The sequence below is a fragment of the Carcharhinus amblyrhynchos genome, chromosome 19 (genome assembly GCF_965287045.1).
Source record: "Carcharhinus amblyrhynchos chromosome 19, sCarAmb.v2.hapA, whole genome shotgun sequence".
NCBI classification, from domain to species: domain Eukaryota; kingdom Metazoa; phylum Chordata; class Chondrichthyes; order Carcharhiniformes; family Carcharhinidae; genus Carcharhinus; species Carcharhinus amblyrhynchos.
In genome coordinates this window covers 2,450,175-2,464,719 of record NC_137342.1, presented here as the reverse complement: position 1 = coordinate 2,464,719, position 14,545 = coordinate 2,450,175, and the positions used below count along the sequence as shown (strand labels likewise).

General features: G+C 43.1%; 1 protein-coding gene across 1 annotated transcript in view; it reads left to right on the top strand.

Moving 5' to 3' along the window:
- LOC145355579 (cilia- and flagella-associated protein 54-like) overlaps positions 1 to 14,545 on the top strand; it is a 306,344-nt gene that overhangs the window by 158,746 nt on the left and 133,053 nt on the right. Inside the window, exons 29-30 of the mRNA XM_080207830.1 lie at positions 907 to 1,092; positions 13,500 to 13,587. Coding sequence (XP_080063956.1) covers positions 907 to 1,092; positions 13,500 to 13,587 — 274 coding nt within the window. The remainder of the gene's footprint in view (positions 1 to 906; positions 1,093 to 13,499; positions 13,588 to 14,545) is intronic.

The window sequence follows — 14,545 nt, the reverse complement described above, 5'->3', positions numbered from 1 at the left end:
TAAGGGGAACATTTAAAATTTTTGTTTTGTACAGGTGGGCGATAAGTCTGGTGGAAAATGTAGCTCAGATGCTGGCAGAGTAGGATAATTACTCACTTTAATCATGTAATGTTTATTTAAGAGAGAGCTAATTAATTTGTTTACGCATGAATGTTTCCCCTGGTGTTTTTGATTATGTTGATTGACAGCGTCATGTTATATTGTGGTTAATGGAGGAGCTCGGAATGTAGCAGAAAAACAGCTTTCAGTTCTTGATTTGATTTGCAGCTTTGACAAAGGGTCATCGAAACATAAGCTCTTTTCTCTTCTTACAGATACTGCCAGACCTGCTGAGATTTTCCAGCATTTTCTCTTCTGGTTTCAGATTCCAGCATCTGCATTAATTTGCTTTGATGTGGGTATGCCGGCGTTGGACTGGCGTAAACACAGTAAAAAGTCTGACAACACCAGGTTTTAATCCAACCGATTTATTTGATAGTAAATGCACAAGCTTTCGGGGTTAGTCCCTTCGTCAGGTGAACTCTCCATTCACCTGACGAAGGGACTAACCCCGAAAGCTTGTGCGTTTACTATCAAATAAATCGGTTGGATTAAAACCTGGTGTTGTCAGACTTTTTACTTAATTTGCTTTGAGCAGAGGTGGGGTAATTGTGCATTGTAGTCCCCCTGCCTGTTTGCAGAATATATCTAATTTAGACATAAATAATATTTAGGATATAGGTACAGTGTTAAGTAGTAAGAAAATCATATGCATCACAAGGATGATTTAACCAATAACTTTATTTTCAGTGTGATAATTCAAATGACATTTGTGTACAATCAAATGTTGTAGCTTTCACAAGATCATCATCACATTGCATTAAGAGCTGTAGTAAAAGACTGAAGCTCCCTCTGCTTACATTTTAGAACGGAAAGTCATGATGAAACGTACACCTGGAACTGTTGCATTCATTACATCATCAGTAGCTATTGAAAGTTCCAAGCCTACTGACCTGTCACAAGAAGAATTTTATGATTTTAATTACATCTTGTCTAAGCCGCTGCCTATGTCACAGGTTCCAGTTGTGATTTCATCTTATGCAAATACCGTTGGTAAGATATGCACGTTATCTTTTACTTTTAATGGTGCATGACAATATACCTAGAAGTATCTATCAATATGATAGCAGAACTTTTATACATTCATTATTATATTGTATTTGTGCTGATGGTACCCAAATTGGTTAAAAAGAAAAAGGAGGCTTATGTTCGGATGAGACGTGAGCACTCGGATAGTGCACTAGAGAGCTTTAGATTGGCTAGGAGGGAGTTGAAGAGCGAGCTAAGAAGGGCTAAAAGAGGACATGAGAAGACTTTGGCTGATAGGGTTAAGGAGAATCCTAAGGCGTTCTATAGGTATGTCAAGAACAGAAGGTTGGTTAGGGCAAGGTTAGGGCCAGTTATAGACAGCAGAGGGAAGTTATGTGTGGAACCGGAGGAGATTGGTGAAGCATTGAACCAATATTTCTCTTCGGTGTTCACGCAGGGGGACATGGATATAGCTGAGGAGGACACTGGGTTGCAGGGGAGTAGAATTGACAGTGTTACAGTTGATAAGGAGGATGTGCTAGATATTCTGGAGGGTCTGAAAATAGATAAGTCCCCTGGTCCGGATGGGATTTACCCCAGGATTCTCTGGGAGGCAAGAGAAGTGATTGCAGAACCTCTGGCTCTGATCTTCAGGTCGTCGTTGGCCTCTGGTATAGTACCAGATGATTGGAGGTTAGCGAATGTTGTCCCATTGTTTAAGAAGGGGAACAGAGACTTCCCCGGGAATTATAGACCGGTGAGTCTCACTTCTGTTGTGGGCAAGGTTTTGGAAAAAATTATTAGGGATAGGATTTATAGTTATTTGGAGAGTAATGAGTTGATTGGAGATAGTCAGCATGGTTTTGTGGCGGGTAGGTCGTGCCTTACTAACCTTATTGAGTTTTTTGAGAAAGTGACCAAAGAGGTGGATGGGGGTAAGGTAGTTGACGTGGTGTATATGGATTTTAGTAAGGCGTTTGATAAGGTTCACCATGGTAGGCTTCTGCACAAAATGCAGATGTATGGGATTGGGGGTGATCTAGGGAATTGGATTAGGAATTGGCTAGCGGATAGGAGACAGAGGGTAGTGGTTGACGGTAAATATTCATCATGGAGTTCGGTTACAAGTGGTGTGCCTCAGGGATCTGTTTTGGGGCCACTGCTGTTTGTGATTTTTATTAATGATCTGGATGAGGGTATAGTTGGGTGGATCAGTAAATTTGCTGATGACACCAAAGTCGGGGGTGTGGTAGATGGTGAGGAAGGGTGTCATAGTTTGCAGGAAGACTTAGACAGGTTGCAGAGCTGGGCCGAGAGGTGGCGGATGGAGTTTAATGCAGAGAAATGTGAGGTGATTCACTTTGGTAGGAATAACAGATGTGTTGAGTATAGGGCTAATGGGAAGACTTTGAATAGTGTGGAGGAGCAGAGGGATCTAGGTGTATGTGTACATAGATCCCTGAAAGTTGGGAATCAAGTAGATAAGGTTGTTAAGAAGGCATACAGTGTCTTGGCGTTTATTGGTAGGGGGATTGAATTTAGGAGTCGTAGCGTTATGTTGCAGCTGTACACAACTCTGGTGCGGCCGCACTTGGAGTATTGTGTGCAGTTCTGGTCCCCACATTACAGGAAGGATGTGGAGGCTTTGGAGAGGGTGCAGAGGAGGTTTACCAGGATGTTGCCTGGTATGGAGGGGAGATCCTATGAGGAGAGGCTGAGGGATTTGGGGTTGTTTTTGCTGGAAAGAAGGCGGCTAAGAGGGGATCTTATTGAAACATATAAGATGATTAGAGGTTTAGATAGGGTGGATAGTGATAGCCTTTTTCCTCTGATGGAAAAATCTAGCACGAGGGGGCATGGCTTTAAACTAAGGGGGGGTAGTTATAGGACAGATGTCAGGGGTAGGTTCTTTACCCAGAGGGTGGTGAGGGATTGGAATGCCCTGCCTGCTGCAGTTGTAAATGCGCCTAGTTTGGGGGCGTTTAAGAGGTCTGTGGATAGGTTTATGGACGAAAAGGGATTGGTTTAGGTTAGTGGGTCATTGTTGTTTTTTTTTAACTGGTCGGCGCAACATCGTGGGCCGAAGGGCCTGTTCTGCGCTGTAATGTTCTATGTTCTAAATGTCTGATGAACTTTGGGTATTTTGATCATAAGCATAGGCTAACAGAGAAATTCTCAAAATGCACACAAACTTTCCAGTAAATAGTTTAATCACAAAAATACTGTGTGTCCTAATTTCATTTTAATTTTAGAAAATATACAATGTTAGTGCTTTGCAGGGCATGAATTCATACAGATTAGGTGCCATGGTCACTGTTGCAAAACAATGACAAAATCCACAAACCAACAGAAATTTTAAAATGATTCCAATCCACAAGTATCCAGAATGCCCCTTCTAGCTATTTGTTTCTTAAAAGTAACAATCATTTACATGGGAGGGTGGGGACATGCATTGTATACTGTGGTATTGCATTGAGTGACTAAATTCTGTGAATAGTCCAGTTAGTTTGCTGAACTAATTTGAGCAGAAATAATAAAGGTGGGGAAGGTGGGACCTCTATAAGAGGTATGGTCTACACCTGAACCAGAGGGGAATCAATATCCTGGGGGGTAAATTTGCAAAAGCGATGCAGGAAGGTTTAAACTGATTCGGAGGGGGGGAGGGATAGTGAGGAAAGGGGGTGAAAGTGAGGGGGGCATAGTTGGGGAATGCAAGGCACGGCATAGTGGGGGTGGGGCGGAGCAGGGTTTGAAATGCGTGTACTTTAATGCGAGGAGTATTCGCAATAAAGTGGATGAACTTGCAGCGTGGATCAGTACCTGGGACTTTGATGTTGTGGCCATTTCTGAGACATGGATAGAGCAGGGTCAGGAATGGATGTTGCAGGTTCCGGGGTACAAATGCTTTAGTCGGAGTAGAGAAGAAGGTAGAAGGGGGGGTGGGGTAGCATTGCTAGTCAAGGACTGTATCACAGTGTCGGAGAGAAAGTTTGATGAGGACTTGTCAGTTGAGGTAGTATGGGCGGAGATTAGAAATAGGAGAGGAGAGGTCACCCTGTTGGGAGTCTTTTATAGACCTCCTAAAAGTTCTAGAGAGGTTGAGGAAAGGATTGCGGAGACAATCCTGGTTAGGAGTGAAAGTAATAGGGTAATTGTTATGGGGGACTTTAACTTTACGAATATTGATTGGAGTTGCTATAGTTCTAGCTCGCTAGAGGGGTCAGTGTTTGTACAAAGCGTGCAGGAAGGTTTTTTGTCTCAGTATGTAGACAGGCCAACTAGAGGTGAGGCTATATTGGATTTGGTGCTGGGAAATGAGCCAGACCAGGTGCTAGACTTGGAAGTTGGTGTCCATTTTGGTGATAGTGACCACAATTCGGTTACGTTCACCTTAGTGATGGGAAGAGATAGGCATGAACCTCGGGTCAGCAATTTTAGCTGGGGTAAGGGCGATTATGAGGCTATCAGGAGTGAATTAGGAAGCATGGATTGGATTAGGGGATTACAGGGACTGGGAACGTCTGAAATGTGGAGTTTTTTCAAGGAGCAGCTACTGCGAGTCCTTGATAGGTATGTCCCTGTCAGGCATGGTGGATTTGGTAGATCTAGGGAACCGTGGTGCACTAAAAGAGTTGAGTCGATGGTTAAAAAGAAAAAGGAGGCTTATGTTCGGATGAGATTGGAGGGCTCAGATAGTGCACTAGAAAGCTTTAGATTGGCTAGGAGGGAGTTGAAGAGTGAGTTGAGAAGGGCTAAAAGAGGACATGAGAAGACTTTGGCTGATAGGATTAAGGAGAATCCTAAGGCGTTCTATAGGTATGTCAAGAACAGAAGGTTGGTCAGGGCAAGACTAGGGCCAGTTACAGACAGCAGGGGGAAGTTGTGTGTGGAACCGGAGGAGATTGGAGAAGTATTGAACCAATATTTCTCTTCGGTGTTCACGCAGGGGGACATGAATATAGCTGAGGAGGACATTGGGTTGCAGGGGTGTAAAATAGACAGTATTACGGTTGATAAAGGGGATGTGCTGGAAATTCTTGAGGGGCTGAAAATAGATAAGTCCCCTGGTCCGGATGGGATCTACCCTAGGATTCTCTGGGAGGCTAGAGAGGTGATTGCAGAGCCTCTGGCTCAGATCTTCAGGTCGTCATTGGTCTCTGGTGTAGTCCCGGAGGATTGGAGGATAGCGAATGTTGTCCCATTGTTTAAGAAGGGGAACAGAGACTTTGCCGGGAATTATAGACCGGTGAGTCTTACTTCTGTTGTGGGCAAGGTTTTAGAAAAAATTATTAGGGATAGGATTTATAGTTATTTGGAGTGTAATGAATTGATTAGAAATAGTCAGCATGGTTTTGTAGCGGGTAGGTCGTGCCTTACTAACCTTATTGAGTTTTTTGAGAAGGTGACCAAAGAGGTGGATGGGGGCAAGGCAGTTGACGTGGTATACATGGATTTTAGTAAGGCGTTTGATAAGGTTCACCATGGTAGGCTTCTGCAGAAAATGCAGATGTATGGGATTGTGGGTAATCTAGGAAGTTGGATCAGGAATTGGCTATCAGATAGGAGACAGAGGGTGGTGGTGGATGGTAAATATTCATCATGGAGTACAGTTACGAGTGGTGTGCCTCAGGGATCTGTTTTGGGGCCACTGTTGTTTGTAATTTTTATTAATGATCTGGATGAGGGTATAGTTGGGTGGATTAGTAAATTTGCTGATGACACCAAAGTTGGAGGTGTGGTAGATTGTGAGGAAGGGTGTCATAGTCTGCAGGGAGACTTAGATAGGTTGCAGAGCTGGGCCGAGAGGTGGCGGATGGAATTTAATGCGGAGAAGTGTGAGGTAATTCACTTTGGTAGGAGCAACAGATGTGTCGAGTATAGGGCTAACGGGAGGACTTTGAATAGTGTGGATGAACAGAGGGATCTAGGTGTGTGTGTACATAGATCCCTGAAAGTTGGGAATCAAGTAGATAAGGTTGTTAAGAAGGCGTACGGTGTCTTGGCGTTTATTGGTAGGGGGATTGAATTTAGGAGTCGCAGTGTAATGTTGCAACTGTACACTACTCTAGTGCGGCCGCACTTGGAGTACTGTGTGCAGTTCTGGTCCCCGCATTACAAGAAGGATGTGGAGGCGTTGGAGAGGGTGCAGAGGAGGTTTACTAGGATGTTGCCTGGTATGGTGGGGAGGTCCTATGAGGAGAGACTGAGGGATTTAGGGTTGTTTTCGTTGGAAAGAAGGCGGCTAAGAGGGGATCTTATTGAAACATATAAGATGATTAGAGGTTTAGATAGGGTGGATAGTGATAGCCTTTTTCCTCGGATGGAGAAAGCTAGCACGAGGGGGCATGGCTTTAAATTAAGGGGGGGTAGCTACAGGACGGATGTCAGGGGTAGGTTCTTTACCCAGCGGGTGGTGAGGGATTGGAATGCCCTGCCTGCTGCAGTTGTAAATGCGTCTAGTTTGGGGGCGTTTAAGAGATCTCTGGATAGGTTTATGGACGAAAAGGGATTGGTATAGGCTAGTGGGTCATTGTTTTTGTAACTGGTCGGCGCAACATCGTGGGCCGAAGGGCCTGTTCTGCGCTGTAATGTTCTATGTTCTATGTTCTAATTAATTAGTTTGCTTTTGAGTAACAGAATGGAAAATGAGTTATATTTCTTTCGAAGGAATCTTCAAAATGCAGCTAATGAAAATACAACAAAACGTACCCCAACTTATAAATCAAAGAAAGGCTTTAATAAAGAAACATCATTACTCTAAACTTGGGGCTGCACCCTGGGCCAATCCAAGCTCCCCACAATTCTACATAGTTCCTTATTTATAAGGAATCAGCTGACTATTACATTCCTCTGTAATTGGTTCCATGGTTTACTGGGTCAGCTGCCCCTTGCATCTTGTTCCCATTGTATTGGGTGTAATGTGACCAAAGTTGTCACTGGTTACATTCTAACAAATTCCCTTTGTTTCTTTTTCAAAAAAGTTTTCAGACAACCAGCCTCCAATATTCTTAATAGCGTGTTGGTACCTGCATCCCTTTTTGTAAAACAGTCGGATACCTGTAGATTAGTACCAACTCAGTTAAGTTTGGAAACTTCCTTGTTTTCCAGCATTTGCTTAATACTGGCCAAATCAGTTCTCAATCTGAAACCAAAAGAGAAAATGCTGGAAGATCTCAGCAGGCCTGGCAGCATCTATAAGAACATAACATAAGAACATAAGAAATAGGAGCAGGAGTAGGCCATCTAGCCCCTCAAGCCTGCCCCGCCATTCAACAAGATCATGGCTGATCTGTTGTGGCTCAGTTCCACATTCCCGCCCTCTCCCCATAACCCTTAATCCCCTCGCTTATCAAAAACCTATCAATCCGCATCTTAAATATATTTAGCGAGGCAGCCTCCACCACTTCAACGGGCAGAGAGTTCCAGAGATTCACCACCCTTTGAGTGAAGAAGTTCCTCGTCAACTCTGTTCTAAACCGCCCCCCCTTTATCTTGAGGCTGTGCCCTCTAGTCCTACTGTCCTTTCTGAGCGGGAAGAGCCTCTCCACCTCTATCCTATCCATCCCATTCATCATCTTATATGTCTCAATGAGATCTCCCCTCATTCTTCTATACTCTAACGAGTACAAGCCTAGTTTATTCAGCCTCTACTCATAGTTCAACCCCCTCAACTCCGGTATCAGCCTAGTAAACCTCCTCTGCACTCCCTCCAAGGCCAAAATATCCTTGCGTAAGTGTGGCGACCAAAACTGCACACAGTACTCCAGCTGCGGCCTCACCAATGCCCTATACAGCTGCAGCAAGACCTCCCTACTTTTATATTCAATCCCCCTCGCTATGAAGGCCAGCATCCCATTTGCCTTCCTGACCACCTGCTGCACCTGCAGGCTGGGTTTTTGCGACTCATGCACAAGGACCCCGAGGTCCCTCTGCACCGTCACATGCTGCAGTTTTTCGCCATGTAAGTCCTTCCTACCATTATTCCTACCAAAGTGGACAACTTCACACTTGCCAACATTAAATTCCATTTGCCATTTCCTGGCCCATTCGCCCAGCCTATCTAGATCCTTCTACAGACTCTCCACACCCTCTGCACAATTTGCCGTTCCACCAATCTTGGTGTCATCAGCAAATTTCGACACCCTGCACTCGGTTCCCTCCTCCAGATCATCTATATAAATGGTAAATAGCTGAGGCCCCAGCACCGACCCCTGGGGCACTCCACTAGTCACCAACCGCCAATCCGAATAGCAACCATTGACCCCCACTCTCTGCCTCCTATTTGACAACCAATCCTCTATCCACGCTAATACTCTACCCCCAACTCCATGCCCCCTGACCTTCTGTAATAACCTCTTGTGAGGCACCTTATCAAACACCTTCTGAAAATCAAGAAACACCACATCCACCGGCTCTCCTCTATCCACCGCCCTAGACACATCCTCATAGAACTCCAATAAATTCGTCAGACACGACTTCCCCTTAACGAAACCGTGCTGCGTCTGCTATAAGGAGATAAAGGAGCTGATGTTTCGAGTCCAGTTGACCCTTTGTCAAAGCCTTTTATCAGTTTTTAATCTTCTTTCCACTGCACTTTTTGCTGAGTGACCATTGTCCGTATAACACTCAGTTGGTGCTTTCTTACCCAATGTGCCCATAAATAATTCTGTTAATGTGCCTGATTAACATATCCCATATCCAACGCTTCTACTAATGCTAGGGTTTCAGCCGCCAATGTGCTTTTGACTACCGATGTTCTTTGTTTCCCAGGCCAAGAAGCAACATTTTTCTTCCTTACCTACCAGGAATATTATGAATCCAGCACTGCTTGAATGTCCATCTGGTAGATTGGTTGTGTTTAGTGATGCTTCACATGCCAATTTCATATCTTCCCCTTCTCCTAGTACCAGGAAATTAATTACACACTCCTCTAATTTTAACTTTCTAAATGCTTTATAAGCCTGCAGGATCTCTGACTGTGGCGTGTGTCAACATATTACTGAGCTTTAGGACATTATAGCTCCCATTTTGTCTGTGTGCATAGCCAATTTAGCTGTCCTATCATACTCCTTAACAACTCTTTTTCGTTGGCCCATTCCTCTTTCCCATTGACCTTTCCCTGGTGATGGGAAGGGGATCAATATTGTTTAGATCTGCCTGTTGACTCATTGTTACACAAGATTTGTTGGATATCAAGAAGCTGCTTGACTCCCTACTTTGAATTCTGTTTTCAGCTTCTCAATTGTCCTTTTTACAAATTCTTCTGTGCCACCCCATAGGAAATCATCCACATGCATTATAAAAATTCCAGCTAATTTTCTCTTAGCCTTCCAGTAAAACATTGTTGGATCTGCTTTTAACTGGGCACAGCCAGTTTTCAGTAATACTGATCATACAGAGAAATACCAGACTCTTGATGCATCACTTAACCCATATGTTCAATTTCCATAAATGTCCCTGTGTATTACCTGCTTCTTTGGGTGACCTCAGAAAAACCTCTGAAATGATTTGCCCAGCAGAAATGCTGCTTTGATATCAATTGACTTACACATCCAACTATTATGTACAGTTTTGGTCACCTAGTTACAGGAAGGATGTAAATAAGGTTGAAAGAGTGCAGAGAAGGTTCACAAGGATGTTGCCAGAACTTGAGAAGCTGAGTTACAGAGAGAGATTGAATAGGTTAGGACTTTATTCCCTGGAGCGTAGAAGAATGGGGGGAGATCTGATAGAGGTGAATAAGATTTTGATGGGTATCGATAGAGTGAATGCAAGCAGACTTTTTCCACTGAGGCTAGGGGAGAAAAAAAACCAGAGGGCATGGGTTAAGGGTGAAAGGAGAAAAGTTTAAAGGGAATATTAGGGGGGGATTCTTCACACAGAGAGTGGTGGGAGTGTGGAATGAGCTGCCGGATAAAGTGGTAAATGCGGGGTCACTTTTAACATTTAAGAAAATCTTGGACGGGTTCATGGATGAGAGGGGTGTGGAGGGATATGGTCCAAGTGCAGGTCAGTGGGACTAGGCTAAAAATGGTTCGGCACAGACAAGAAGGGCCAAAAGGCCTGTTTCTGAGCTGTAATTTTCTATGGTTCTATTAGATGCTAGAACAGTGAAAAAATTTCAGTGTCATTTTCCTTGCTGTGGATGAATCAACCCTAATGTCTCTCCCATCCAAATGTTCCTCATGCTCAGGCGCTACTAATCTGACTTTAGCTTTATATATTCCATCTTGTAAAACTTGTAAATCTTGTAAATTTTCGCACATCTTGAAACTCATCATTTGTGAATTTGCCCCCATTGTCTGTCAAAAATTTAGTCAGTGCCCCCAATCCTGTTCCAATCCAGTGGATCACAATTTTAATCGAAAATGGTCTTTTTATCTTTGCTATAAATCACCGTGGATATGCTAAACCGGGTGGCCACGTCCACAAAGTACGATAGGTGCCTTTGTCCTTGTCCCATTTCTTTAGATCCATCACCACTACATAATTGAAATCTCGTGCCAGTGGAAGACTCACACCTGGACAAAGGGATGTCCTTCTGTATTTTATGAAAATTTCACACTGGGCTGATATTTGTTCTACGAGATCATTATATCCTTTGTCCAGCACACCTGCATCCTGCAGCAGTGCTCTCAGTGTCTGTGGTGCTGGATGTCCAAACTGCTTATGGAGTTTCAGAATAACCTTCTTTTTGTCCATCATGCTGTTGTCTGTTAGCGACATGAATGTAACATGAATCCTTTGGTCTGATAATTTCAGTTCTCTTAAGATGACAATAATGGCCAGATTTTGGGAAAACTGTGGACCTACATTTTAGAAGTACCACAGTTTAATCTTGTTTCAAATCAATGGTCATCTGAGCTTTCTTCATCGCAGACCTGCTTAACAACAAAAGCATATCACTGGAAACTACAGCTGTACTTATAAATAAACTAATTCCTGTAATGTTACTGGGAAGTACCACCCTTTTGGAGGATGCTAGAGTGTTGTCATCTCCAAATCTAAAGCAGGTGGAAGTATCTTGTTTTTTCGGTCTTTATGATCAAGAACAACAACTTAGCCAATCCTGGCTGCAGACAGTGGACATACATCCACTATTTAAAACAGCACAGTTGAAAGAGTCTATCATCAGGACACTCATTATGGAACTCAACTTTTCTGCTACCAAAGCATTGCCTTCTTGGTCCTTATCCTTGTCACTGTCGACTTCTACCTATTCTGTGTCACGTATGGTTTCAAAGACAACTTCTTCTTTTCAGACACTTTACAATGTAATGGTATGGGGAAATCACATCAGAAACAATGATTCACAATCCCTCTAGCATTTCTTCGATTTAAATGTCTTTTATCGGTTTTCCATGTGCGTCTTCTTTCCCCATGTTCAAATCGGTTATCGCTGTTTTTGACACTAGGTCTGTTTTTGACTTACTATCTCTGTTTAAAGGCCTTCATGCACCATTTGTTCTGGCACGCGGCTGAGTCACCATTGACTCCTTCATCCTGGGCACTATGGCATTCTGGTCTGTATTGAACAGGGTGGCAGGGAAGGACTGTTTCCTGAAAACTTTTTAATGATGCTGCCATTTGATCAAAGAGGGGCTCCATTCCCCTCAATTGTATCCCAGCCATTACTAAAAGAGTATCCATATGCAACAGACATGCACAGTCCAACAACTTAAAGGCCAACACTGTGTCTGGAATCTCCAAATTAAATTTCATTAGCCTGTTATGGCCCCTATCAAAATCCAGCATATACTCTTCCATGGACTGGGTGTCTTGTCTCCCAATCCTGACAAACATCACCCATCCTTCGTAATTCTCCAAGAACTCATCTTCCTGGTAAAACTTATCTAAGTATTGTAACAGGAGCTGTAACCCTTCTTTATTCAGAAAATCTGTTGTCCAATCAAAAAATACTTTGCTTCTTGTCTTGCTCCTAACTGTAAGTGACAAAGCTAATGCCATACCTTGCTTTTTTTCGGTATCAAGGTAACAAGGGTCCACATTTCCACTTCTGCCTTTCATTGCCGATATGGTTGTATGTGAAAAGACAGGGACAGTCTAATCCCACTGATGTACTTTTACTGTCTGCCGTAGTTGTAGCACACCTTCAAAAACAAGCACCAAGCTATGATGGATTTTTTCCTCCGCTATCAATGTTGCATCAGAAGTAACTCTTCAAATGCTGTCAATAAAAATAGAACAAAACTACTCCAACTAATAAATCAAAGAAAGGATTTAGTAAAGAAACATCATTACTCCAAACATAGGGCCTCGCTCTGGTCCAATCCAAGCCCCCCACAATTCTACACAGATTCTTTTTCCCACAGTATATTTATTATGGTGTTGCATCAGAAGTGAACACATTTCATAATTCTTTTGTCTTTACTTTTCAAAATAACACACACATTTACATAATTCTTAGGCTTGAAGGAATGGTCCATAAACTCAGGGCCAGTCTTCTCTGTTCCAATTTTTCAGTGTTCCTCTCCACCTTCCCAGTCGGTGGGCAGAGGATTAGAATGGGGAATGTGGAGGAAAGTGTGCGTCCCAACACCCCAAGGAAATGGTTTGGTCCGGATGCGCAGATGCTCATACAGAATAAACTCTGGCCTGTCGTGGCTGTGCTGCTGAGCCTTCAGGTAGCGGTTCAATATACAGTCAGTTACACCAGGAACAGCAACAACAAAGCTCAGAATCTTCCACATACGTGCGGACTGGTGCTCCTCACCACCAGCCACCATTGCCAGCTGCTGAGCGGAGCTGAATCCCTGTCGGAGAAGCCCGGTCCAAACCACCACCATCTTGTCACCCATCTACACAGATTCTTATTTATAATGGGTCAGCTGACTATTACATCGCTCTGTAATTGATTCACTGGTTTATTGGGTCAGCTGACCCTTACATCTTGTTCCCATTGGTCGCATTACATTCAATACAAAGTTGTCACCGTTTATATTCTAACAAGTCAGGGTTCCCTTTCCAGAATACTTTCAGTGACTTTAATTTTAAAGTGCCTATCAGGATAGGTTGAGAGTTTGATGTGATACCCACACAGTCAAACTGTTAACAATCATAATCTGGGCTCTCGAAGGCTTGATGACATCTATGGAACCACACTGTAGGATCAATCTCAGCCCTTGGGAGAAACAGAGCCAAAGAAAATGGGAAACAAGTCCTGCCTCACCCTGGTATAGAAATATATTTGCATACGCCATCTTTATTGTGATCACCCAGAAAAATTATGGGAATAAAAAGAAAGAGAATGAAAGGCTCAAAATGCACTGTCTGAAACAGCACTGGAACATAGAGAAATGCCGGTGGATCACTATGAGCCACGGTAGATTCAAAACAAAATTCAGCTTTACACTTTTTAAAATCAGCTGTATTAGAACTTGATAACATTTCTCTTATTCTGGTTTAAATAGAGCTGCTTCGAATGAATGGGCAGAAGAGTTTGTGTGCACAGGCTCTCCATGAACAAGGAAATGTTCACTTCTTCGTGGGAAACAAGAGGTATTTTTGAAGTTAATCAGATATTTGAATATGAGATTATCCTGACAAATAATGTTAGAAATAATTTGGAATGAGTTCAATAAGGAAACAAGGAGAAATTTTGCTACTCGGAGAAAAGTTAGAATGTGAACGGTGTGAGTAGGAGAAGTGATTGAGGCACATAAGAACATAAGAAATAGGAGCAGGAGTAGGCCATCTAGCCCTTCGAGCCTGCCCCGCCATTCAATAAGATCATGGCTGATCTGTCGTGTCTCAGTTCCACATTCCCGCCCTCTCCCCATAACCCTTAATCCCCTCGCTTATCAAAAACCCATCAACCCGCGTCTTAAAAATATTTAGCGAGGCAGCCTCCACCACTTCAACGGGCAGAAAATTCCAGAGATTCACCAGCTTAGCACGAGCTTAGATACTTCCAAACCGAAACGGCATGTATACATGAGAGAAAAGGAAATGGAAAGATACGTTCAAAGGCTGAGATGAGGTTGATTTTGGCCTAAAGGGCTGTTTGTGTTGTTTATTTTATGATAATTTTTGTTGTATCTCACTTAATATCTCAGTCATGGCCTCTGCCTGCACGCATGAAAAGCCTATTTGGATCCCCTATCAGTTCTATACCTTTTATCACTCTTTGCCTATTTTTAACTCTACTAAAGGCTTTTGGATTCCCTTTTTTGTTAGATACCAGTTCGTCCTCATGCTGCCTCTTTGCTTCTCTTATTCCTTTTTCACTTTCCCTTTGAACCCCTTTGAAAGGCTGATGTATAAGGTAAAGGTGCACAGCGTTACGGGTAATGTATTTAGCATGGATAGAGTATTGGTTAACCAACAGAAAACAAATTGTGAGGGTAAATGGGTGTTTTTCTGGTTGGTGATCAGTGACTAGTGGTGTGCCTCAGGGATCAGTGTTGGGACCACAATTGTTTACAATTTATATAGATGATTTGCAGTTGGGGACAAG